Below are 26,896 nucleotides of genomic sequence, written 5' to 3' on the forward strand. Positions count from 1 at the left end.
GACTTTTTTTTAAAACCTATGCTATTAACAGCCCTCTCCCCCAACCTAAGCCCTGATTTTGTTTACTATAAATTTTAAAATATTCTCTCAGACTTCAGAAAAGAGCAGTTAAAATACTTTGAAATATTGAATATGAACATAAGAATTACATAGAAACATATAGGTTTGTATGTAAATAGTTAACCTATCTCTATTTGGAGAGCTAAATTATAACTTAATGCTCCAGTTTTTATAAATTTATTTTCTTTTCTCTGAATGTTTGCTAATAATTTAAAAGAGAAAGCTGTATGTATTGATCTTGTATTGTGTTTTTTTCACAGGTTTCTGTAGAGCAACATTTTCGTTCTGTGTTAGTCCTCTATTGGTTTTTGTCAATTCTAAGAGTGGAGATAATCAGGGAGTAAAGTTCCTTCGTCGCTTTAAACAGTTGCTAAATCCGGCTCAGGTGTTTGATTTAATGAATGGAGGTCCTCATTTAGGGTAACTGATTGTTGATAAATCTTATTTGAATACAATGTAGGACTAGGTGTTAAATGTGTTTGGTTTTTCAGCTTATGAAAATTACGGATTCCTCTAGATCCCTCCCTCGTTTTTAAATCTCTAATTATAAGTTTTAACACAACCTTTTGGATAGTTATACAACTGTCTTGTATAAATTCCTAATTTCTCAATTCCAAAATTTGTTTAGAAAATGTTTTAGAATATATTCTATATCAAACAATACTAACAATTTCTTTAGCTCCAAGAAAGATCAACTTGCGTAAATATAGAAATATAAAGTAATATTAGAAAATGATTTGCATGGAAGGCTGATATTGATTTACATATAATATAGATAATCGATTATTAAACCAAAGTACAGGGACTCTCATGGCTGTCAAGGGCAGTTCTTCAAGGATCTCAGACTCAGTTCACATAAATGACAAAGAAATACTTTGTTGATTCTTTTCAGCTTTCTGGATGTCATATAACTTAAAATCTGTAAGATAAAATGAACTAAGTGGTATTTTCACTGAGGGAAAATATATCTTTTGGCACTTTCAATACATTTTTAGGGTATGCATATGATTTTTCTTAAGAGGCGATATTATGTCTTCTGAACCAGGGGCCTTCAAACCTCCATGTAACATACTTACAGCAACTCAGCTTTTCTCTTGGGTTCCACCATTACCTTAAAGCATGAACACGGAAGTAGAAATGGGAATTTTTGATACCAGTGCCTGAAAAGGCATTTTGTGTTTCGTAATGTGATACTTTCCTCTGTCTTCTCTATTTCTCTCCTTTCTTCTCTCTTGGTGCCTCTGTTCACTTTTGCCCCCTGAGTCTTCCTTCCTGCTTCCATTGCCTTTATCTTGCTAAGTCTCAGGCCCTTCTGGTCCCATGGATGTTGGTCTTCTTCATTTATACCCAGCTTCCTCCTTATCTACGTGTACTGCCCTTCCTTTCCTCTGCTGAGGTCCTAGAGTTTCCTCATCTAGCCTCTCTTCTCACCTTCTTTGTCTCTGCCATGCTAGGGTAGTTTTGTCCCCCTTTCTAACACGTCCATTTTATAATCCTTTATAGTTCCATTATCTTATAGTCTTGATTTATTTTCCCATTTGTCCTCGAAGGCTTCAAGGACCTCTCTTGATGAAACTTCCTGAGATTGTCCCTCTAATATTTTTCAGATTTTCCATAATACTTGAAGTAAGTGTACAAGGGTACATTTAGGAGACGGGATGTGTCAAAAGTTGAGATGAGGGAAAATAGAAGGATGGGCCTGAGAATAGGAGAAGAGGAGGAGAAAAAGCCAGTTGGGAGTCCTGAGAGCAATACAATGATTGGTGTCTTTAGGAACTGCCTGAGCGTCACTCATTAGCATCAGCACCCTAGATTCCTTACCCATGGTTTGTAATTCTTAAGGAAAGAATTTATTCTTGTAATAGAAAGAGAAGAACCACTACTTCCACCATCTTGTATTACTTTACCTTTCCCGGTCTCTGCTTCTTTTTTGTTTTCTCATTTCTCACCCCCATTCCTCCTAATTTTATCTTCATTTCTACTTATCATTCCCTTTCCTCCTTATGATTCAGAAGTTTTCTTGAGTTAAAATTACACTTCAGTGAATGTTTATGGTATAATTAACATGTAAGTAGGAGTTCTTATATTTAATCTGAATATGAATACCGATACAGAATAACAAAGAATTGAGGAAAGTGATTTTTATTTCTTTATACTAAAATAAAATCCTTTTTGCTTTCAGTTTAAGATTATTTCAGAAGTTTGACAATTTCCGGATTCTTGTTTGTGGAGGCGATGGAAGTGTAGGTTGGGTTTTGTCAGAAATCGATAAGCTCAACTTGAATAAACAGGCAAGTGCTAATTCTTTTACTTGCTAATTAACATGAATGCATACTAACATACTTACCAGAGAGGTGCAGAAATGCAGTAGTCCCTATTTCTCAACTTGTCTAAAAGTCACCCTGTTGCACTGTCTTTCAGTGTCAGCTGGGAGTGTTGCCTTTGGGTACAGGAAATGACCTTGCCCGAGTTCTTGGCTGGGGAGGTTCATATGACGATGACACCCAACTTCCTCAGATCCTAGAGAAACTGGAACGAGCCAGTACCAAAATGTTGGACAGGTAAAAGTGAATTCTTTTCTACAACTGGATGGAAAATGGCATAGTGAAATCATTTTTTTGATGATTTCTTAATAAATATTTATTAATAAATTTTACTGACTAGAAGCTCCACGAAGGCAGAGCCTTCCTGATCTTGTCCACTGGTTAATCCCTGAGATGGAGAACAGGGCCTATCACAGAGAAGACACTCAATAAAGATGTTTTATAGTGAATGAATGAATTATAAAAAACTAGTCTGAGGAACTCATTATTTTAAATACAGAAGGCTATGTTACTACTATTTACTTTTAATTGCAGTTCAGGTCAGAAAACGAAAATAGTTCATTTTGTGGGGGGCCTTTTGATGAGTATGGTAGGTAGTCTCCTGTCATTGTATGGTTTCCAAAAAGCTAAAGAGGACATATAAACGTTAGATTTGTTAGAATATCTCCTCTTAAACATACATATTAAGAATGCATTGGTCCAATAAGAACTAGATATGTTAAAATATAAGCAGTCCTTTCCCAGGGGCAGGAAAATATTAGGAAGACAGCTTCAAATGAAGGGACTATCATTGTGTTTATGCTGTTCTTGATCACATCTCTTAATTGCTTTCTCTCTGAATGTCCATGTATAAAAAAGAAGCTACAATGTGTGTACCCTGCGTGTTATGGAGAAGTTGTTTAAAATTTGGGTATAAGGAACAACAGGACTCAGTAACCAGTCACTCCCCAACCCCCAATGTCAGTAGAAGACAGATGTCAAAATATCATGATCAACTTGAGGTAGCATAAATCAAAACAATTTTGATAGAATTAGCCATCTGTGGAACTCTTCCCGAAAATAACAAAATTTCACCAGGGAGCCACCAATCTGAAATGTAATTACTCTAAGATGGGCTATAACTTAATTAATTGTAACCTTACCTGTCATAAGGTAAAATATTTTGCTGACAGAATATTTAAAAAGAGAGCTGGGAAGTAAACATTTGTCTCTGTTTATCCAAAATTACGTGAGAGAGATACTCCAGTAGCTTGGGTGCATAAAAGTTTATAATCTTATGTGCTACTGGGTTCAGCCTCCAGCCTTTAAAATAATCTGGAGGTTAAAAGAAGAAAAGGAATGAAAAAGAGAAATGGTACCTATGGATATGTCAGTTAGCTTGATTGTGTTGTATATATATCCAAACATCAAGTTGTACACCTTAAATATATACAATTTTTTATTTGTCAATTATACCTAACTCTGGAGAAAAAAGATTGGAAATAAATAAATAAAATCACCATTATTTGTAAATGAGCCTGGAGGTGACTTCCCAGACAACTGTTCAATTCTGTGGTTGCCAAACAAAAGGGGTTATTTAAATGCTTTCTTTGTTGCAAATGTAAAGACCACTTCCCCTGCTTTTAGGCATTTCATCTACTCTGGGTATGTGCTTTCCCCTCGTGTGCTATAGAAATTCACTTCTCAGTTGGGGGAGGTGGCTCACGCCTATAATCCCAACACTTTGGAAGGCCGATGTGGGAGATCACTTGAGCCCAGGAGGTGGAGGTGGCAGTGAGCCACAATTGCACCACTGCCCTACAATCTGGGTGACAGAGTGAGACCCTGTCTCAAAAAAAATTAAAAATAAATAAATAAATGAATAAAAAGTCACTTCTCCAGGTGGGTAGCCAAGAAACAGCACCCCCATGGTGAAATTCCTTGAATATCAACTGATATGCAAAATCAAAACAAAACAAAAGAAAATACACACACACACAAATCAAAGTGGATTCAGAAACTTAAGATCTTTGTTAGAAACATAGGAATATTTTATTCCTATATTTCCTTTATTAATTTACTGTTTGTAAAGAACAAGTGGGTTGGTTGCAGTGGCTCACGCCTGTAATCCCAGCACTTTGGGAGGCCCAGGTGGGCAAATTACCTGAGGTCAGGAGTTCGAGACCAGCCTGGCCAACACGGTGAAACCCCGTCTCTACTAAAAATACAAAAATTAACTGGGCATGATGGTGGGCACCTGTAATCCCAGCTACTCGGGAGGCTGAGGCAGGAGAATCGCTTGAACCCGGGAGGCGGAGGTTGCAGTGAGCCAAGATCATGCCAATGCACTGAAGCCTGGCCAACAGAGCGAGACTCTGTCTCAAAAAAAAAAAAATACACCAAGTTAAAAAGTCATTGTTTAATGTTCTAAATTAGATGAGTTTTTCAAATATATTTCTTTGATCCTCAGAACAACACTTTGGGTTGGGTCAGAAAAGCATTATTTTACAAAGATGAAAATGTAGTCTTTTGGATACAGTGGGAATAAAAACAACTAATTTTTTGTCTGCTAGCACTTTCTAGTTGCTTTACTTCGTGTATCATCTCATTTAATTATCTCCCTTCTCCTAGGGATAGCTAATATTGCCATCTCCATTTTACTGGTGAAAAGGTTTAGGAGGCTTTCACATTATCTAAGTTAAATAGCTAATAAGTAATAGAACGGGCACGGTAAACTGCAATCCCTGCTCTGTCTAGTGTCCAGGGTCCTTTCTCAACTCTGCACTCTTTCCCCTTTATGTGTGTAGGCCAGATGGTTCCTTCCTTCTGGCCTGTGCCTCTGCTTAGCTGATACTCATATGCACCTCTTCCTCACTTTTTCATGTCTTGCTGCCACTTTCTCCTTTTTATATTTAGCTCCAACCATTTCCTATCGAGTGGGGAGGTATAGCATGGAAGGTGCAAGGAACTCAGACATTTGGATGGATTTATTTACCATTTATTTAACTGTCTTTGACCAGAAAAGTATTTCCAGCTATAAGGAACTTGACTTTTATGTTTCTACTCGTGGTTTTCCCTGTTTGGATATTTACAAAGTTTAATTGTTTTGTTTGCTTGCATCATACCTATTTTTTGCACTGGAATGTTAGCTTCATTGGGGAAGCCTATTCACCGTTGTGTTTCCAGACCCTGTGACTTTGAGATGCTCAATATAGTATATCTGCTGCATGGATAAATGATGGCTTTTGGTTTTCAAATATAAATTTCTTTCTTTTTTTTTTTTTTTTGAGACGAGTCTCGCTCTGTAGCCCAGGCTGGAGTGCAGTGGTGCGATCTTGCCTCACTGCAAGCTCTGCCTCCCAGGTTCACGCCATTCTCCTGCCTCAGCCTCCCAAGTAGCTGGGACTATAGGTGCCCGCCACCACGCCCGGCTAATTTTTGTATTTTTAGTAGAGACGGGGTTTCACCATGTTAGCCAGGATGGTCTTGATCTCCAGACCTCGTGATCCGCCCGCCTCGGCCTCCCAAAGTGCTGGGATTATAGGCATGAGCCACCACGCCCAGCCTCTTTTCTTTTTGAGACAGAGTTTCGCTCTGTCGCCAGGCTGGAGTTCAGTGGCACAATCTCGGCTCACCGTAACCTCCACATTCTGGGTTCAAGCGATTCTCCTGCCTCAGCCTCCCAAGTAGTTGGGACTACAGGCATGTGCCACCACACCCAGCTGATTTTTGTATTTTTAGTAGAGACGGGGTTTCACCATGTTGGCCAGGATGGTCTTGATCTTTTGACTTCTTGACCTCGTGATCTGCCCGCCTCAGCCTCCCAAAGTAAATTTCTTTTAAAGTATTTTCATGTGAAGAGTTAAATAGTAGCTAAAAGTAACTAGTTTACATATCCCAAAATATAATGTATGTCTATTGGGGGGCTTTCTGGGAATTTGAATTTTTATGCAAATATTTATTCTCATAGGCTGAATGATACACTAGGTTCTGTTTAAATATTGATCTTGGGATTTTCCTCTGGGTTCTATCAGTAGCTTCAGCTGTGTTATGCTTTTCTTAAAATTCATTTGTTAAGGTACTGCTTTTATTATGCTTTGTTTCTGTGTAAAAATCTTTATTTTACATCTTTTTCTTTGAGATGGAGTTTTGCTGTTGTCATCGAGGCTGGAGTGCAGTGGCACGATCTTGGCTCACTGCAACCTCCGCCTCGCAGGTTCAAGTGATTCTCCTGCCTCAGTCTCCTGAGTAGCTGGGATTACAGGTGCCCGCCACCACACCTGGCTAATTTTTTATATTTTTGGTAGAGACGGGGTTTTACCATGTTGGCCAGGCTGATCTTGAACTCCTGACCTCAGGTGATCCACCTGCCATGGCCTCCCAAAGTGCTGGGATTATAGGCATGAGCTACTGCACCTGGCCTTTTTTCTTTTTTTTGAGACAGGGTCTGGCTCTGTCGCCCAGGCTGGAGTGCAGTGGCGTGATCTCAGCTCACTGCAACCTCCACCTCCCAGGCTCAAGTGATCCTCCCTCCTCAGCAATCCAAGTAGCTGGGATTACAGGTGCACAGCACCATGCCAGGCTATTTTTAATTTTTTTGTAGAGACAAGGTTTCACCATGTTGCCAAGGCTGGTCTGGAACTCCTGAGCCCCAGCAATTCATTCACTTCAGTCTCCCAAAGTGCTGGGATTACAGGCATGAGCCACCACACCTGGCCTTTATTTCATATTTTGTTAGTCTACAATAATGTCCTGGCCCAACTCTTCTTCCCAAATTTTGAAATTATTATTTTGGATAGAAAACTGGACTTATCTTGAGTTGATTGCCAAATGATTTTATGTTTGCTTTGAAATTAATACTTGTAGCTAATTGAAATAAATTTACTTCAGTTAAGTATTATTAATATTTTCCCCCTACTCTCATGGTTACATTCATTATTTCTTAATTTAAGAAGAGGTATTTAGCTAATTTTCATTTTATGTATGTATAAGCTGATTTGGCAAGTGTGATTGAGTAACAGTAGGTAGTATAGGTAGTATGTATTTATTTAATTTAAGACATTGTTTTAAAACTTCGGGTTATGACTCATTAGTAATTTATAACCTAGTTAGTAAACTGCAATGAGCATTATTTTTTAAATAGAACAGAAAAGAATAGAAAAGTCAGAATGCATTGCACCTGAGAAGAAGTGGGGGCGTTGTAACATGTGTGGATTTCTTATTGTGGGCTATGGGTCTTAAAACATTTGGAAGCCACTAATTGGAGAAATGGTAAGATGTAGAAATCATAAATTATAAATTCAACATTTTATGAGATTACTGAAATGTGATCTCTTTTCCCATTTTTGGTTGTTTTAAGATAAAATAAAACATAGTTCATGAATGTGTGTGTGTGTGTGCGTGCGCGCGTGTGTGTGTGTGTGCGCGTTTATGAGATGCTAACAGTTAGTTTATCCAATTTTATGGAAATCTTAGACCAAAGAGTTTTTCTCCCTTCAGGTGGAGTATAATGACATATGAACTCAAATTGCCACCAAAAGCTTCCCTACTTCCAGGACCTCCAGAAGCATCTGAAGAATTTTATGTAAGACTTAACCCTTTACCTACATTTGAAATGGGGGTGGATATCTTGAAAAAAAAAAAAAGAAAGAGAGAGAAAATGTACTCCTCATATATGGTGGTAGCATGTTAACTTAATTTTGTTTTTGGGGTATGGTCTCATTGACTACCTCTAGTCCTCTCCCCCAGAGAGAAGAATCCTGAATCTAGGCTAGAGTCCTTCCATGACCACCCACACTGGGAGTGCCCAGTCACTCCTCTTCCTGGGACTCTTCATGTGTAAAGTGAGGCTACAAAGTCGTGGGAGTTAAATGATATAACAGATGTGTAAAGCACTATCTCTTCTCCTGCCCAGATAATTCCTCCCTGCATGTTCTACCTGCCTGTTTCCGTTTTATCAGCAGAACTCTAGGAAGGTCAGCTGGTGTTTCCTGTTAGTGTTTATTCATCTTCTACTTTGGCCATTAGATTGTTTGATTATAAGATGTTAGCTTCTTTAAACAGTATCCAAACACACCAATACTCATGGCCAGAATATTATGCAATTTCTGTCTTACTGCTTGCTTTGCATACTCTTTTCTTGTTCTTTTCTTTTTGAGACAGGGTCTTGCTCTGTGGCCCAGGCTGGCTGGAATGCAATGATGCAAACACAGCTCACTGCAGCCTTGACCTCCTGGTCTCAAGAGATCCTCCTGCCTTAGCCTCCCAAAGTGCTGGGATTACAGGCATGAGACACTGTGGCCGGCCCCTACTCTTTTGAAGGGACAGCAAGACGGGTCTCTGGGTTAAGCCTGTTGATATAGTTAAAGAAAGACCACTTAATTCCATCTCTACTACAGACCATAAATGACTAATGTTTTTAAAGATTCAGCATTCTGATTAAACCTCAAAGCGGTGTAGATTTAAAACAGAACCTGACTTTCAAAGGATTATTCTCTGACTCATTAAGACCATTTGATCTATGCTAGCTTATTTTTCCCTCCAGGAAAATTCATCTGTTTATTTTACAGTTGAAATCTTTGTTTTGTCATTAAGAAAATTATGGTCTTGTCAAAACCAAGGCAAGGAATGATAACTAAAAACACGGGGCCGTTTCTTAGAGAAGCTTATTGTATTTTAAAAACTTTTTCTGACATAAAAACTGCTGATAGCCAAAACTACTTCTAAAAAAATTTGGGAAATACAAAATTATATGAAAAAGAAAATAAAATCACCTGTAGTCCTACCACCCAGAGATAATCACTATTAAAGATTAATATATTTACCATTTTATTTTCAGCAGCATTTTTAGTTATGTGATTCCGTAAACATAACACATTTTTATGGAAACCAGTCCTTTATCTTAACAGTATTTTTGTAAATATTATTAATTTCTTTCCAAAAAAGACAAAAAGGAGAATTTTTTTCTTCCATTTACTTCAGAAATGTCTGTTTTCTAGCATATAAAATAACAGTAAATAATTTACTTTTATCAGTTATGTATAATCACTAAATATGAGGTACAATTCTAAAGATATGAAGGAAATCTCTCTTTTTTTGTACAAAAGAGTTTTAAATGAAACTTTGCTTTTTAAAAATAAACTTATTTTTGTAACAAAGGGATAGCATACTTTAAGATAACAGATTAAATGAGTGTTCTGAATGGCCCTGACTAGGCCCTGAACTAGGCTGGCACCAGGAATGCATTTTACTGTGTGTGGCCTTTTTACCTTGAAAACTGCGATAAAAGTAGACTAAATCTTTCTTCTTAGCTTTTGTATACTTCATTAGCTGTGGGTCTTAGGCAAATTACTCAGTAAGCCTCAGGTTCTTTGGCTATAAAACAGGACAGAGGGGTAAATATATAGAGTGCTTAATTACAGTGCCTGGTACACGATGCAAAATATTAACTCTTATTATTACTTACCTTTCTGACCCTGCTAAGTGACTGCATAGTAGGTTGATAAGTTACATCTATAATTTTATCTTTGAACATAGAGGCTATTTTATTTTCCTCTGAGAGAAGTTGTATTTTTTGATCTTCAAATATTTTTAATGGACAAAAACTTGGATTTTTTTAATGTAAGTTTCAAATGGCATTAATCAAATGTTATTAATTAATACATTAATCAACTGGCATTAATGAATTTATTAATAGCATTAATGATCATGTAAAATATTTTCTACCCTGCAGGGAAGAAAAATAAAACCAATCTCTAGAGAACATTTTCTTTTTTCAAATTTTAAAGTTTATTTTTAGATGATATATTTTCATTTTTCTCATCCTAGCTGTAAAGATGTAATTTTTAGTGTTTAAGAGATCAATAAGGTGGATTTGTGGGTAAATGCAACATCGTGTGTAACTTTGGAGCTCCTGGCCTCACTTCCTTTCTTTGATGTAAAATTGCTTTCCTGTAGTGGTCTGCCTTTGAAGGAGGGAATGTAGAAATTTAAAAGAGTAACATACTTTTGAAAGAGTAACATAACCACTTGTGGAATGAAGGTAAATTAGGAATGTGGTTCTTTTGGGAAGAGGCTAGTCAGGAAAGCTTTGTGGGGAAGGCTTATTCAGACTTAATCGAATCTTCAAATAAGTCTGAATAAACTGAGGCTGATTGGTAGAAGTAATGAAAAGATACCTGAGTCAGGCAGAAGAGCATAGGCGGCCAGCTTGCCTAGAGCAGATCATTTATACTAGAAAATTTTGAGCTGTGTGAAATGGAATATTATTTGAGGCATACATTTGATGTAAGGCTCTGAATATGAGGCTGTTTAAATATTGTGCACATTTTTACATATTAGGAAAATGTATGTGGTCTTTCAACAGGATGTTAAAGTTTGAGTCAAATAGAAAAGGGATTATGGATGCTTTTGGCATTTTGACTATTGTTTAAAAGAAATATTTATTTACATGATTATATGAAAGTGTATTCAGCATTTTTAAAAACTTTTTTATTGAATTATACATACAGAAGAGTGCACAGGTCATAAACGTATAGCTTGGTAAATTTTCACAAACTAAACAAATCTATGCCAGGCCACCCGACAGTGTTCAAGTACCCCATAAGCCCCCTCATGCCCTCTTTCAGTCAAGACCCTCACCTCCTACCCCAATAATCACTGTGCTGACTTCTAATAGCATAGATTGGTTTCTGTTTTGTACTTTATAAAATAGAATCATTTTGTATGCTCTCATTTGTTTCTGGATTCTTTCACTCAGTGTTATGTTTATCAGATTGATCTATACTGTGGCTTGGCTATAAATCATTCATTCTCATTCTCCTATGGTCTTCCATTGCACAAATACACTGCGATTTGTCATCCATTCTACTATTAGATGAATGCTGCTGTGAGCATCCTAGTGCATGTCTTTTGGTGAACACAATTCTGCATTTCTTTTGGGTGTAGATATAGAAGTTGAATTTCTGAGTCCTGTGATATCATTGCATATGTTCAGCTTTAAGAGACACTACCAAATCGTTTGTGAGAGTGTATCAGTTTGCATTCCCATCAGCAGCGTTTGAGAATTCTGTAGCTCCATAGCGTTGCTAGCACTTGCCATTTTCTAGTTGTTTTCATTTTAGCCATTTGGGAGCTGCATGGTGGTACTGCATTGTGGTTTTAGTTTCCATTTGCCTGATGGCTGAGATTGGATATGTTTTCATCGGTTTATGGGCCATTTGGATATTTTTATATTTAAATGTCTAGTCTTTTGCCCAATTTTTATTAGATTTTTTGGCTTTTATTGTACTACTTTGTGGGAATTATTTTTATATTGAGATATTTTTACATTAAAAAATTTTGTAAAGGAGTTTTTATGGATTTCTATAAGAATATAAATTAAAGAATTCCAGAAACTGAAAGCCTTTTGCCAAAAGGAAATATCTATTTTGCATGATGACTCTTTCATATATTTCATTATAGTGATTGCCTTGCCTAAACATATGTCATGAAGGGTTCCATTTCTGGAGCAGCAATAAGTGAGTTGTATAAATGCCAGCAACAATAATACAGTGTAGAGTTTTCTTTTCTTCAGATGACGATTTATGAAGACTCAGTTGCAACGCATCTTACAAAAATCCTCAATTCTGATGAACATGCAGTGGTCATATCTTCTGCCAAGTGAGTTGTGGGTTTTAAGTCTTTAAATATGGTGAAAATGAAATGATAGCTGGCTCCTACCATTTAGGTCATTTCTTTGTGAGTTTTCTTCTCAAAAAATATCTTGGAAGTAGCTTATAAAATTAGATGTACTAAATTTGAATTGATTTTTAAAAATCATGTTAGCATCTTATTTGCAGTGGTGTATACTTAGAAGGTATTTTTTTGATGTTTAATTTGAAACATTTTTATCAAAAAGGTGTAAGAAGCGTTTAGAGTTTAATTAACCTAAATGTCTATTTAAGGAAATGTTTATGATTACTTATAATATGGAAAACACATTTCATTGTAATTCATTATTTCCATAAACACTACTATTTAGGAACTGTTTACATCACATTAGAAAAAGGAAAATGATGAGATTTTTCAAAATGATGTTTCTCAGCATGTTTAAATTGAATAATTACATTTTAATTCAAAGTTATCATATTTTAGTGAAGTTGATTTTGTACATGGAGCCAAAGCTACTTGATGTTATTATCCCAAATGTTGCCTGGCTGGAATTTAGAATTTAGTTTTGAAACATCCTATGCTGATGTCAAGAGACTGGAAAGTCGACTAGAAGAAGGGGTGACACCAACTGAAATTTTCAACTGATAAGCAAAAGAATGCATTCAAATTCTGGCTTAGCAAGCACGGGTTACTGTTACGCAGGAAGAGAGGAGAAAAGGGGAAGAAAGAAAGAAAAGGAGTGGGAAAGTGGTAAAGAAAAAATATACAAATTTTGGTATATTATGTACTTAACTCACAGTAAAGTTGAGGAAAGACGAGATCAATCATTATAAACAAATTTGCTTGTGAAAAAAGTACAATTGCTTTTGACAACATATTCCCCAGAAATAGGAAGCAGGACTGCACAACAGGAAAAGAATTGAATGGCTTACAGTAAGGGAAGCACACTAGTTGGCCCAGGAGAGGTGGGCTGCAGACTGTATTTGGCGGGCAGTGCTGCAGGTTTCTGTTTTGTGCAAATATTGGACTAAAGCATCTTCTGCCATTTTTACTTAATTGAAAACAATTTCCTTACAATCATGTAACTAAAATAAAATACAGAAATAATTGGAGACTGCATTGAATAGAAGACTGTAACTGTCATCTGTAACTTTATTGCTTAATTTTTCTTGTAAAGGAGAAAATTTAATTCTATCTAATTTATTAATGTCAACAAAACAGAGTTTTAGTATTTTAATATTGGAATTCTGTGTAAGATTGTATTTGAACCAGGTACAGTGGCTCATGCCTGTAATTCCAACACTTTGGGAGGCCAAGGTGGGCAGATTACTTGAAGCCCAGGAGTTCAAGACCAGCCTGGGCAATATGACAAAACCTCATCTCTACTCAAAGTATACATACTAAAATTAGCCAGGTGTGGTGGTGCTTGCCTGTAGTCCCAGCTTCTCAGGAGGCTGAGGTGGGAGGATCACTTGAGCCTGGGAGGTGGAGGTTGTACTAGAGCTAAGATGGCACCAGTGCACTCCAGCCTGGGTGACAGAGTGAGATCTTGTCTCAAAAAAAAAAAAAGATTTTATTAGAGAAAAGGTTTCCATTGCCAAAAATGTTGTACTACAAAGGTGTTAAGATTAAGAATGATAGGGAGAAAAAGGGGTGGCTACTCTAATTATCCTGTTTGCATCTGTAGAAATTTCTTAACAAGAATTCCACTTCATTAAAAATATGTGAAATATATGAAAGGTAGTGATCAAACACATGAAAGTAAATATGAAGGTTTTGCTGACATCCAAACTATAAAAAGTGGCCAGTTAAAATATTTACTTAACTATATTAAACAAAAAATAATTCTCTTATGACTTGCTATACCTTAAAAAAGCTTCCATTACAGCTTTCCACCTTTTCTAGCAATGTCCTCTGAAATGTCATATCAAAATACATTTGATTCACAGGGCAAGGGCCAGCCCATCACTTAGGTGTATGAACTGGGCCTGGGATGAGAAAGACAATAGGGAGTGCTAAAGCCTGGGACAAATGGAGATTCGTTCATTTCACCATCAAGCAATACAATTCATTGAAAACCCCAGCAGCACTGCCCACCAAACAAAGAGAGTGTGTAGCCCACCTCTCCTGGGCCAGCCATTGTGCTTCCGTTCAGCGCTTTTTCTAGTGTTCAATCCTGTTTCCTATTTGTGGGGGATATGGAAAGAAGGCCTGTTATTTCTCCCTCATGGAACTGCTAGGATAATTAAGCTGAGTAATATAATAAGTATAGAGCTTATAAATGACAGAGGGCTATATTAAATTATGGTATCATCACCTCACATTTTACCCGATTACATTTCAGATGTTTTCTTTGACCTTGGCCTGACTCTTTGTCTAAGGCTCTGCTCCTAGCCCTAGCTTTGGGTTTCTCCCTAACCAGCTTGCCTGCCCTTAAGCAGATTCCATTCTGATGTAGCATCCCTTTTGTCACTCACTCATCTGTGCTTCCAGGCCTTTACAACGCCAGATACAATTCTAGGGAATTTGCCATAAAGAGGCTGAAGAGAAAAAAGAGGAGACAATATATAATTATTTGGTACTAGTAATACAATATATGTTAAATTTTATTTCTTCTTCTTATTATTTTTGGAAGAAAATCACTTTATTCCAGTTATCTCACAAACAATAAAATCACAACAGCTGGTTTAAGGAGGCCACACAAACATTTACCCAGCCCCAAATTCTATACCATCTTAATGAAATTCTGCACAGTAAGAATATCCTCTTCCACTGCAATTCTGAAGCAAGGAAGCTACGAACGACAGAGGAGAGGCTTAACTGCTGGTTTCTCACTTTATACCTTCACTATCTGTTACATTTTTATGCTAAATTTACTTGGTCATGAAAGCTGATTTTCAATGTCTTCAGTTGAACTTCTTGATTAGGCCAGTCCATGTGCACGTCTGCACTGTTTCAGCATCTCATTGGAACCCTCACTGAGCTTGACATCACCCTAGTTCTGGGAACACTCCAGAAACTGTTCTGTCTTATACAAGCAAGGTGGCTGCTGCTGTGCAGCTAGTCTCCCAGAGGCTCCTGGTAAGTGATGTCAGGCCTTGTGAGCCCAGCATTACTTCCTCTGTTTAAGCCCCGCCATTCCCATGATAGTTGACCCAGTATATGTCCCACAGCAGGGCCCACAGCCACGCCAGCTGCAGTGGTTGCCATCTGGACCATCAGACCTGGCTGCCAGGATGCAGCAGCAGGAGACTCAACTGCAGTGGGTGGGGCCACTGCTGGCAGCTGAGCTGCTGGTGCTGGCCGGGGTGCAGGTCTCATTGGAGGTGGCTGGCTGGCCAGAGGGGCCATGCTGGAGGTGCAGCTTTGACTTCCATGTGCCATCACAAATGGGCAGTGGCTCAGCATCTCTACATTTTATTTTTATGGACATTTTCAAACAAAACTGATATAATTACTTCCCACCATACCCATCATTCAGTTTGAGTATTTACCAACATTTTGCCATCTGCTTCCTACTTTATTTTGCTACAGTATCTCTAAGAACATCCTGAAAATTATTCTACTACACTTTTGGTATATAGTCCTCCCTCTCTATCCATGGGGGATTGGCTCCAGGACCCCCTTGGATACCAATATTCATAGGTACTCAAGTCCCTCATAGAAAATGCCATAGTACTTGCATATAACCTACACACATCCTTCCACATACTTTAATCATCTCTAGATTATTTATAATAACAAATGTATTTGCTATATAAATAGTTGTTATACTGTATTGTTCAGGGAATGATGACAAAAAAAAGTCTGCACATATTCAGTGTAGACAAAACAATCTGTTTTCTTTTTCAAATGTTTTCAATCCATGGTTGGTTGAATCCATGGATGTGGAACCCATGAATACGGAGGGCTAACTGTATGTGTGTGTGCTTGTGCGCACGTGTGCGTGTGCGTACATATAATCTTTTTAAAAATCTAAAAATTAATAATAATTCTCTAACTCTATCAATATTACTTAAACCATATCCCATTTCCCTTAGTTTTCTCAGAGGTTTTTCTGTGAACCTTGTCTGAATTTTGACAAGGTCTTTAAAAAAAAAACAAAAACCACACACACTTTATTTGTTCAAAATTCAGACAATGCTCACACACTACATTTGAGTGATATCTCTTTAAGACTTTAAAAATCTTGACCAGGCATGGTGGTCCATGCCTATAATCTCAACACTTTGGGAGGCCAAGGTGGGAGGATTACTTGAGCCCAGGAGTTCAAGACCAGCCTGGGCAACATAGTGGAATACCATCTCTACAAAAAGTTTTAAAATTAGCTGGGTGTGGTGGTATGTGCCTGTAGTCCTAGCTACTCAGGAGGCTGAGTTGAGAGGATCCCTTGAGCATGAGAGTTCGAGGCTGCAGTGAGCTGTGATCATGCCATTGCACTCCAACCTGGATGACAGAGTGAGATCCCGTCTTAAAAAAAAAAAAAACACTTAAAAATTCTATAATGGTTTCCCTTTAAAAAACAATTCTTACTGAGGCATGACATATACAGTAAAGCACCTAAATCACAAGAGCACAACTCAGTGATTAAAAAAATACTGCATGTACACACAGTCACACACACACACACACACACACACACTTGTAATTACTACCTAGATAAAGAATTCCCTTTTTTTGTGAATGTTATTTATTTATTCAGTGATACAATATTAAGGCAAAATGTTTAAACCCTCTTGGGCGTGTTTGTATTTATTTCATGCAATAATAATTCCCAGTAGCCTTAACTGTTTTCAGATATTTTTAAAATGTTGAAATGCTAATGGAAAAGTTGTATTCCACTAACATAGCTAACATGTAGGTTAACCTAAAACAACATTTCTTTGACCTTAGAACTTCATCAATTTGGTATGGTAATAGGAGTTATCTTCTGAGAATCACAGCTCTAACTAGCAATCATAGATACCATTTATTAGTAAAAATGAAAAACAGTTATTAAATAAGTTGTCTTTAGCTGCAATATATGTCTCTCCTTTTATTTAGTCAGTAGTTTAAAAACTTTTTTAGCTTTAACAGTAGGAGTTAATTAGGTTTTTTACTTACGCACTCTACTCACCCCCCAACTTTTGAAATAAATGCATTTTGTTCTGTGTACAAAAGTTTCAGAAAATGGGATAACTAGCTAGCAGGAATATTGACGCCATTGTCATAGAACCATAGAATTTAGATTTGGAATCTACTTTAGGGATAATTTAGGCCAATCCGCCTCATTTAATTGGTAAAGTGAGGTAGTTGTTAAAAATATTTCCTCAGAGCACAAAGATAGCTAGAGACAAAGATAGCTAGAGACAAAGATAGCTAGAGACAAAGATAGCTAGAGATTTTTATGTATTATGCATTGATACTTCTAAATCATCTTCAGTTTCAAATTGGAACTTTTTATTAGATGAAAAATGAATTTTTCAGATATGATGACCCTGCCTGCCAATCTATGATTCTGTCTGGGTACCATTGCCATATTTATCTTAGTGTAGTATGTGCATATTTTACTGTCATTTGCCCACACTTTAAGAAATTAAGTGGAAAGGTGATAAATGAGGGTACTAATACTAGTGATGAGAAGTATGGGTCTAACATATGTAATATAGTAGAGATGATAGTGGAAATCATCAGGTATGTGAAATGTGGACTGTTGTTAGCCTCAACTGAGTATTTGGTTCACACAGTTGACTATGTTCAATTTTGAAGGAAGAGAACAAAATTAAGGAAATAAAATGTTGGAAATGCCAAAAGTTCTGTCTAGGCCTTATGCAGTGGCTCACCCCTGTAATCTCATTGCTTTGGGAGTGCAAGTCAGGAGGATCGCTTGAGGCCATGAGTTAGAGACCAGCCGGGGCGACACAGAGAGACTACATCTCTACAAAAAAAAAATTTTTTTAAATTAGCTCAGCATGGTGACATGGACCTGTGGTCCTAGCTACTCAGGAGGCTAAGCTGGGAGGATCACTTGAGCCCAGGAGTTCAGGGATGCAGTTACCTATGATCACACCATTGCACTCCAGCCTAGGCAACTGAGCAAGACCCCCATCTCTAAAAATGTTTTTTTTTTTTTTTTAAAGTTCTAACATTGATTAAAGATATAATTAGGAATTTAGAATTTTTTAATCTCTATGGGAAAATCTGTATTCTACTTTCATTTATTTGACTTTTGCACATATTTTCTGGAAGTCTTATGTATAAAGTAGAAAACTGTGTGTATAGTTGGAGAATATCTTTTGTCTTCCTATAGTAGATACATCTTAAGATTGTTTTTTCTCCAATTTGCACGTTTCTGGTTGGTAGGACTTTGCAATCATACTGTTTTTAAGTATATATTTTATTTCTGTTTTAATAACTCTACATTCACTATTTAGGTATAATAAAAGGTTACTTCATTCTCCCAGAATATAAATATCCTATATTCCTTTTAGCGTATGGAACTTAATGAGCAATAAGATAGAGCATGTCTTCTGATTCTTTCCACACTTGTGTGGCGAGCAGTCTCATAACCTTCACATGCCCCTTCCTCAGCTCCTTTGGCCACCACTGCCACAAGATCATAGTGTCTCTGTCAGCCTCTGTTTGCCTCAGTGATATGGCACACTGAGGAGGGGCACCCCTGCTGCCCTTTTCATTCCTAGGCTGATGGACTGAAGGGCTCTGTCTCTAGGAGTGAATAAGATACCAACAAAAGCAGCTATGATAATGATATGACATATGCAGTTTCACAAACCAAGAGAAAATTATGTCAAGATGATGTTATAATAATGGCAAGAAAAACCTCTATTTCAGAGTTACAGGAAGATGCATCAATGCTCCTCTCCCTTAAAGTAGCGCATTTTACAGAAACTTTCAGTAAAATGCCTAGAAGAGATTTCGTGATAGTGTTATATATATTTCAAGAAATCCCATGAAGTATTGTTCATGATCAAAGAAGACAAAACTTGACATGAAGTACATGAATGCATGTCTAGTAAATGATAAGCTAGATTCTCTGTAGAAATTTGAGTTTAAAAAGCCAACAAAGAAGGTTCAGGATTAGAAAATATTACCTTTTGTTCAAATAAAATCTAGAAATGTTTGCTAAAAAATAATAAAACAAAAATTGTTAGGAGGAATACAATTTCCAAGGTGATAAATCTGAAGGTTGGTAGTGTGTGTGTCTGTTGGGGGAGGAGTGGTGGTGGTGGTGGTGGTGGTGGTGTGTGTGTGTGTGTGTATGTCCTGTGTCTATTGAATTGCTCAAGTTCATAATACTGAAGTATATGGAAATTTACCATTTTGCCACTCAACTACCAGAGAAAGTTGTGGGTGTAATAGAAAAAATAACTGCTGGAACCTTTTTTAAATTTAAATTTCTCAATTTATATCAATGATAGAAAGCAATACTATGATTTAAAAAATAGCCTGATTCTATCAGCATAAGCCTTGGCTTTAAAAAAGCTGGTCGTATACCATTCTGTTGATTGTTGTTTTTAATCCAGCACCAGATGCAGATCCAGATCCAAAGCCTTTCAAAAGGCAGATTTTGTTAGTGTTTCAAGTTATTTTGTGTTTTAGCTTATTTCTATTGCAAAGAAGCCAAATGTAATTAAAATAAACAAACAAGTAAACCATATACTGCTGACACTAACAAGACCTAAATTAAATTAGTCTTGTAGTTATTGCATTGATTATCTCAAGGAAAAAATGAATAGATTTACAGAGAATATAACTCAAGTGGCAGATTTGTTTTCAGCATAACGCACAACCTCTTTCTCTTCAGTAATAATATATTGTAACTGTAACAATCAAAATATCCATATGATGAGTCATGGCTTGACAGTGACAAGTGACAATCTTATTTTTGTTCGGCAATGTAATTTCTGTTATGAAAATATGTAAGTTTAGAATTTCAGTGGAGAAAGCAAGATGATGCTTTATCATTTTTAAATGGGATCTAAAAATAATTTAAATATTTGAGGAAAGCTTCTTATAACATTAATTACTATAATTTAAGTAATATACAGCAAGGCTTATTCATGTATGCATTTATCACTTAGAATGTCTTGGACTTATGTGAGACAAACTGCACAGCATATAGAAGCATAGATTTATATACAGATGATCCAGATATTTGACAGTTTGCTTAATTGTGTTTCTTTTTAAATATATTCATAAATCAAGGAAAATTAATTCATGAAGCTTACTAAATTGTACAACTTCTTTTCCTCAAAGGACGCTATGTGAAACTGTAAAGGACTTCGTTGCCAAAGTAGAAAAGACGTATGACAAAACCTTGGAAAATGCCGTTGTAGCTGATGCCGTGGCCAGTAAAGTAAGAGGGGACTCTTCAGGGCATGAGAGTTGTTTACGGACAATGCTCACATTCAACTGTGTTTCAAAGCTAAATTGATTAGGTGGTTTTCCTGCCAAAACATCTGAAATCGAGAGAAAGATTACTTTGGATCAGATCTGAGGATTTTAAAAAATATTCTATTTTATTGTTACCCTTTAATATGTAGGAAAACTGCATTGCTGAAAACCTAACTCAAATCCCTGTCCCAGTGACTGACTGTTTTTGGAGACAGAGTCTTGCTCTGTCACCCAGGCTGGAGTGCAGTGATGCTATCTCTACTCACTGCAACCGTCACCTCCCAGGTTCAAGCGATTCTCCTGTCTCAGCCCCCCAAGTAGCTGGATTACAGGTGCTTGCCACCACACTCAAATAATTTTTGTATTTCTAGTAGAGACAGGGTTTCACCATGTTGGCCAGGTTGGTCTTGAACTCCTGACCTCAGGTGATCCGTCCACCTCAGCCTCCCAAAATGCTGGGATTACAAGTGTGAGCCACCACACCTGGCCATGATTGACTGAAGGGGAGATGCATAGCAGTCAGACCACAGGGGATCCCATGCAGCTGGGCTCCAGTGGAGAAAGCAAGGTTTTCCATTTCCAAGCAGATTTGGGCCAGTTCAACTGTCTTCCAGCATGGTTCTTTGGATTTCCTAGACATTACAATTCTTGGTCTCTTTCAGAGTGCTGCTTCTTGCATTGCTTTTTTCTTTACAGATTTCTTTCCCCCTTTATAAACTAAAATAAAAACAGTTTACTGAATCTTAAAAACTACCATCTTTGCTTTCATTGGTTCACAACAGGACCTTCTTACAAAAGGCTTGAGTTACAAAAGGCAAAGGAATTAACTTCCCCAAATCCATGTTGGAGATGGCAGTTTAATTGAGTGGAAGAAAAAAAAATAGAAATAAATATACATTTGAAGTTTTCTGCCTTTTTCTCTTGTCTTTCTGCTCTGTGGAGAGTTTCAGAAAATAGAAACCCTTTCTGGCTATACTTCTGTCTCTAAACTATTTCTGCTGTAACCTTGTCTCAGCATATCATCAAAGACAAATAGATGAGGAGGAAAGGGACTGGAAATTTTATGGAGATGAAAAGTATATTGGGGGGGGGTAGCATCAACAGCTTCAGTCCTAAATGTTTCTTCACCTCTCGTAATACAAGAAAAGCAGAAAGAAACAAGGGCTTGCCTAGTGCATGCTTTTCTTTCTGTATCCCTCTTCTTTTCCCTCCTTATCTTTGTGCATTTTCCTTCCTGCACTTTCTTTGAGCCAATAATCCCTTAGGCATTGTTCACTCCTTTGCAAAGCAAAGCTTTGAAGGGGAGTTTGCCACAACTCAGCCAGATGTGCCGTTTATGATGCTCAAAATGGTGCATTAAGTCAATTACTTTTTTAAAAAAGTTGATCCAATATTTTGTGTAATGTGTAGCAAATTTTGTGTAATTTTTTTATATAAAGCATCCCTTTGTATAAAGTGTCTGTTGTGTTATTTTGAGAAAAATAGCTGTATAAATATTATAAAGATTTTTTCCCCATGAAATGGAGTCTGAGTGGCTCTGAAATTATGTAATAATTGTGCCAACTTAAAAAATTATAAATTATTTCATGTAGTAAACATCAATAAAGGCATCGTCCCTCTAAATCAAAAGCCATAATTTAAATTATAATTGTCTATCTCTACTAAATGGAGATTTTAAAATTAGCTGCTTCCAGAACCAAAACATCTGCAGAATTAAAGGTGGGAATTTTAGTGTTTTTCTCTCTAGTGATTAAACTTTCAAAACATCTCTATAAAAATTTCTTGTACTTTGTCTGCTGATCTTGATTCTTTTTGAATATTTTTCTCATTGCCATATTTTCCTCTCAGTGTTCAGTCCTAAACGAGAAGCTCGAACAACTGCTGCAGGCTTTGCACACAGATTCCCAGGCTGCGCCTGTTCTCCCTGGCCTCAGCCCTCTCATTGTGGAAGAAGATGCTGTGGAATCGTCCAGTGAAGAGTCCCTGGGTGAAAGCAAAGAGCAGCTTGTGGATGACGTTACAAAACCTTCCTCCCAGAAAGCCGTCAAACCAAGGGAAATCATGTTGCGGGCAAATAGTTTAAAGAAAGCAGTGAGGCAAGTCATTGAGGAAGCCGGAAAAGGTACACATTAACAAATTTAGCTTTGGAAGAAGTTGACAGCATTTTTACTGCAAGCATAACGGAGTTTCCATAGTGGTCAGATTGGACACACTTTTTAAAAATAAAATTTTTAAGGCAAGATAGAAGATACAGTCATAAGAAAACTTGTACATAGTCTTATATATTGTTATGGTAGTGGTAAGAATCAGCATATTAGTGAGGAATAAAATAAAATATCAGAAATAAATGGAAACATTTCTATCTAAAATACAAAACTAGTTTAAATGACATTTAAAAAATTTTAGATATAGTTTACTTACTTGGAATCTGTTGAATTCTTAAAGAAAATAAAACCTATAAACTACTTTGAAAATATAGAAAAAAAATTTTTTTGAGACAGGGTCTCGCTCTGTTGCCCAAGCTGGAGTACAGTGGCGTGATCTCAGCTCACTGCAACGTCCACCTCCCAGGCTCGAGCTATCCTCCTCCCTCAGCCTCCCAAGTAGCTGGGACCACAGATGTGCACCGCCATACCCAGCTAATTTTTTGTAGTTTTGGTGGAGATGGGATTTCACCATGTTGCCCAGGCTGATCTCAAACTCCTGGGCTCAAGTGATTCGCCCACCTCAGCCTCCCGAAGTGCTGGGATTACAGGCGTGAACCACTGCACCCTGCCAGAAAATATTTTCTTAACATTAATTTCCCAAATGTTTATGTTGCTTTATTAAGAGCTTATAAAAGCTCTGCCTTGTTTTAATTAATGTGTATATTAATACTTCTCAGAATTTTAGCTATAGTCTAAATGTTAATTTTAGTATGAATAATTAATGTTCAAAAACCCCTTTATAGATTGTAACTTGTAATTGTATTTCATTCTCTAAAATTCTTATACTTTACTTGTTTATTCTGATAAAAATATAATTTTAGCAACTTTAGTTTTTGATCTTTAGTTCTTCAGACATCAACCCCAAGTTCATTGCTAAATAGTGTTTATTTGTGAATCCGGAATTTCTTTTGGCATATGTTTCAATTTGCCTTTCCTGAGCATATCTTAATATTAATGGGCTTTATTTTCACTTATCCAAACTATTTGTCTTCTTACTACCTGAAGTTACGGATGACCCGACAGTTCACCCCTGTGAACCAGCTAATCAGTCCTCTGATTATGACAGCACAGAAACAGATGAATCTAAGGAGGAAGCTAAAGATGATGGTGCCAAAGAATCAATAACTGGTGAGGAAACTGGGAAAAAATTATTTTGGAATTAAATAAAATGTCATATTGCTTTTAGTTTTCAAAAGGCTGATCAGTTTGAAAAAAACTATTTGTATTTTCATTTTTGAAAAGGCTTTTTGGAAGTTAAAGCTTAGATAAATATTCATGAATAATAAAACAATAAAGATAACACCTAGACTATTGTCCAGTACCCTCACATCCCTCTCTTGTCATGTAATCTAGAGATTATAACAATAAACTAAGGATTATAGGACTAAGGATGATTAAATATGTTGGTTTTCCTGAGGAAAGAGGAAACACCTAAATCATCTGATTTGAACCTATTATAGCTCACAGATTTCTTTGAGAATTGTAAGAAAGCTGCAGCTCTCCTAACGCTCCAAACGCAGAAAATTTGGCATTTAAGTGATTCAGCAGTCCCTTAAGTTCCGTCGATCAACCTTCTGGGTTGATAGTCCTTATTAAACTTCAAAATCATAGGACTTTAAAGCAAGCATTAAAATCACTGGACTTCTAATTACAGCCCTTGCTTTGTCAAAACTATTTTGGTAAGGAAATGAATATGTAATTGCTTGAAGAATGTTAAATATCTTTCTACCTTTTAGATTTTAATTGAAAATGAATTTATACTTTTAATATTGTATATTGCCTAAGGGAAAAGTTTCTAACTTACTGGAATAAAACAAAGCAGAAATTAAACTATTAATGAAGATGAGACAATATGAAAATAAATACATGGCACTTATGAAAAGTCAGCACAATTATATCAGAATTGTTTGCAGTCATTGGGGACAATAGACAATAGACATTGGGGACTACTAGAAGTGGGAGGGTAGGAATGGTAGAAAAGCTAACTATTGGGTCCTATGCTCTGTACCTGGGTGATGATATCAATCATACCCCAAACCTCCACATCACTCAATATACTCAGATAATAAACCTGCACATGTCCCCCTGAATCTAAAATAAAAGTTGAAATTATAAAAAAAGAAATTGTCTTCATACAATGAAAAAAAATCAAATTTTTGGAGAGCTGACCATATCAGATTAACATTTTCTTCTTGAGCTGTGGCATCATGAAGACCTTTCATTCCCCATATTTATGGCCGATTTTTCCACAGGACTAGTAGTAGTGAGTACATTTTAAATTTTACATGTTTGAAACATCTCTTGTTAACTATGAAAAAAATTAGATAGTAGGTTTATTAATATGTTGTTGCTAAATTTATTCTAGCTTTCATATGAAGCTAAATAAGTAAAATGTAAACTCAATAAGTAAAAGAAAGGGTAGTTGATAAAGTTACTTTAAATTTAAAAACCTGTTTTTATCTTATTCTCAAAAAATTTTTAAAAATGTTTGCAATCATTAAATTTTTGCTTTTACTTTCACTACATATAAACTTGGGCAAATTTCTTAACCTCTTTTTGGTTTTCTCATCTCTAATATGAGGATAATAATCTACCTACTTCATTGGGTTGTTGCGAAGGTTGAAAAGTTACTATACGTAAAGTGCCTAGAATAGTGTCTGGTAGATAGTGCTGCCTGAGTGTTCACTGTCATCTTTATTGTTGTTATTTTTATTGCTACTACTGCTGCTGCTGCTGCCACTAATTACATTAACTGTGAGAGAATATTTCATTGTACTTGAGACTCTTAAAAACTTTGAAATCAGACCTCATGGACCTCACATGTTCAGCATACAACCCAATGCAGGCATGTTCTAGGACCCTTGAAGCAGATGGCCACGAGCCTTAGGACCACTCACTTTCAATACATCCCACTCTTATGGTCAGCTCTGATTGTTAGAAAGTCATTCTTTATATTGAGCTTTCTATTTTCTCCCCTAAATTTCTACCCATGATTACAGTAATTATTAGGTTTTATGAATGATAGTTTGACAGTAACAACTACTGGCCTTTATGTAGTGTTTATGGTTAGTTTAAGGAGCAATTTCATGTACATTTCACTGTATCAAAGAGGACTCTGCCTCTGGAGCTATTTCTCCTCTTCCTTCTCCTCCTCCTCCTCCTTCCTCCTCCTCCTTCTTCTTCTTTTTCCTCTTCCTCTTCTTCTTCTTCTTTTCCTTCTTCTTTCTTCTTCTTCTTCTTCCTTCTTCCTTCTTTCTTCTTTCTTCTTCTTGTTCTTCATGTGGCAGCCCTTAAATGATACCGGAAACAGCTTTGGTGGGATCAGATCTTCTCTCACCTTACATCTTCTTTTCCAGATGATCTGCCCTAAGGTTTCTCTACCAGTTTTTAAACTGATGATTTTAAACCTTTTGTTTTCCTGGTTGCACCCATTTGGTCAATGTTTATCTTAAAATGTGATGCCCCATTTTAAACAAAATTCTTCAGATATTTTCTGTGGTGTGTTAGCACATTGGTACCCATACACTACTCATTAAGGACATTTTTGATGTTACAAAGACTACCCAAGACTTCTCTTTTTTAAAACCTAATTATAGTAGTTTACACTCATCCCAATGAACTTTTATCTTTTTTATTTAGATCTATTATTTCATCCTGTGAAGCTCTTTGGAAGCTTGATTCTATCATCTTAAGTTTATTTCATCTGTGAATTTGATAAGCAGGCCTTTGATGTTTTCATCTATTAGAAAGTGTTGATTACAGCAGAGATGACAATGACATCCTTACTATACACTGATAATTCCTCCTAAGATGATGGCTGTTAGGAGGATTGGTTTGTCAAAGCTTATTTAATGGTTTTCCAACCGGCTATCATCCCACCTTGCCATACTCTTAAACTTGACACTTCTGTTGTGGCCTATAAAGGAAACTAAAAAATACAAATATAGTGCTGTAAATGTTGATATTGAAATAGACAGAGATTTAGAAAAGTCTTTAATGGTACAGTATTTGGTCTTTATTTTGGCTAGTAATCTAACTTGTTGGAAATGAATAGCAATAGTGGAAGTAGAAGTATATGAAATACTACTTTTTGAGGCACATTTATTGTATCATCATGTAATAATTCATATGTCTGAGATGTGAGAAATACAGTATATTAATATGATTAATGAGATGATTTATTTAAGAAGAACCAGAAAACATTAATTTAGTTACTTGTAATGGAACATCAGTCTTAGTCATTAGTACGCTCTCTGCTTTTTGTCAGAGTTGAACATCAAA

General features: G+C 36.5%; 1 protein-coding gene and 1 pseudogene across 10 annotated transcripts in view; one reads left to right on the top strand and one right to left on the bottom strand.

Moving 5' to 3' along the window:
- DGKH (diacylglycerol kinase eta) overlaps positions 1-26,896 on the top strand; it is a 204,330-nt gene that overhangs the window by 128,219 nt on the left and 49,215 nt on the right. For all 10 annotated transcript variants that reach the window (XM_055360050.2, XM_055360053.2, XM_055360051.2 and 7 more), the window contains 8 exons: positions 321-480; positions 2,243-2,351; positions 2,482-2,621; positions 7,863-7,947; positions 11,938-12,023; positions 20,271-20,370; positions 22,257-22,530; positions 23,621-23,743. In XM_055360050.2, coding sequence (XP_055216025.1) covers positions 321-480; positions 2,243-2,351; positions 2,482-2,621; positions 7,863-7,947; positions 11,938-12,023; positions 20,271-20,370; positions 22,257-22,530; positions 23,621-23,743 — 1,077 coding nt within the window. The remainder of the gene's footprint in view (positions 1-320; positions 481-2,242; positions 2,352-2,481; positions 2,622-7,862; positions 7,948-11,937; positions 12,024-20,270; positions 20,371-22,256; positions 22,531-23,620; positions 23,744-26,896) is intronic.
- Positions 14,938-15,398, bottom strand: LOC101130207 (coiled-coil-helix-coiled-coil-helix domain-containing protein 2-like; annotated as a pseudogene).

This window comes from Gorilla gorilla, chromosome 14 (genome assembly GCF_029281585.2).
Source record: "Gorilla gorilla gorilla isolate KB3781 chromosome 14, NHGRI_mGorGor1-v2.1_pri, whole genome shotgun sequence".
Lineage (NCBI taxonomy): Eukaryota > Metazoa > Chordata > Mammalia > Primates > Hominidae > Gorilla > Gorilla gorilla.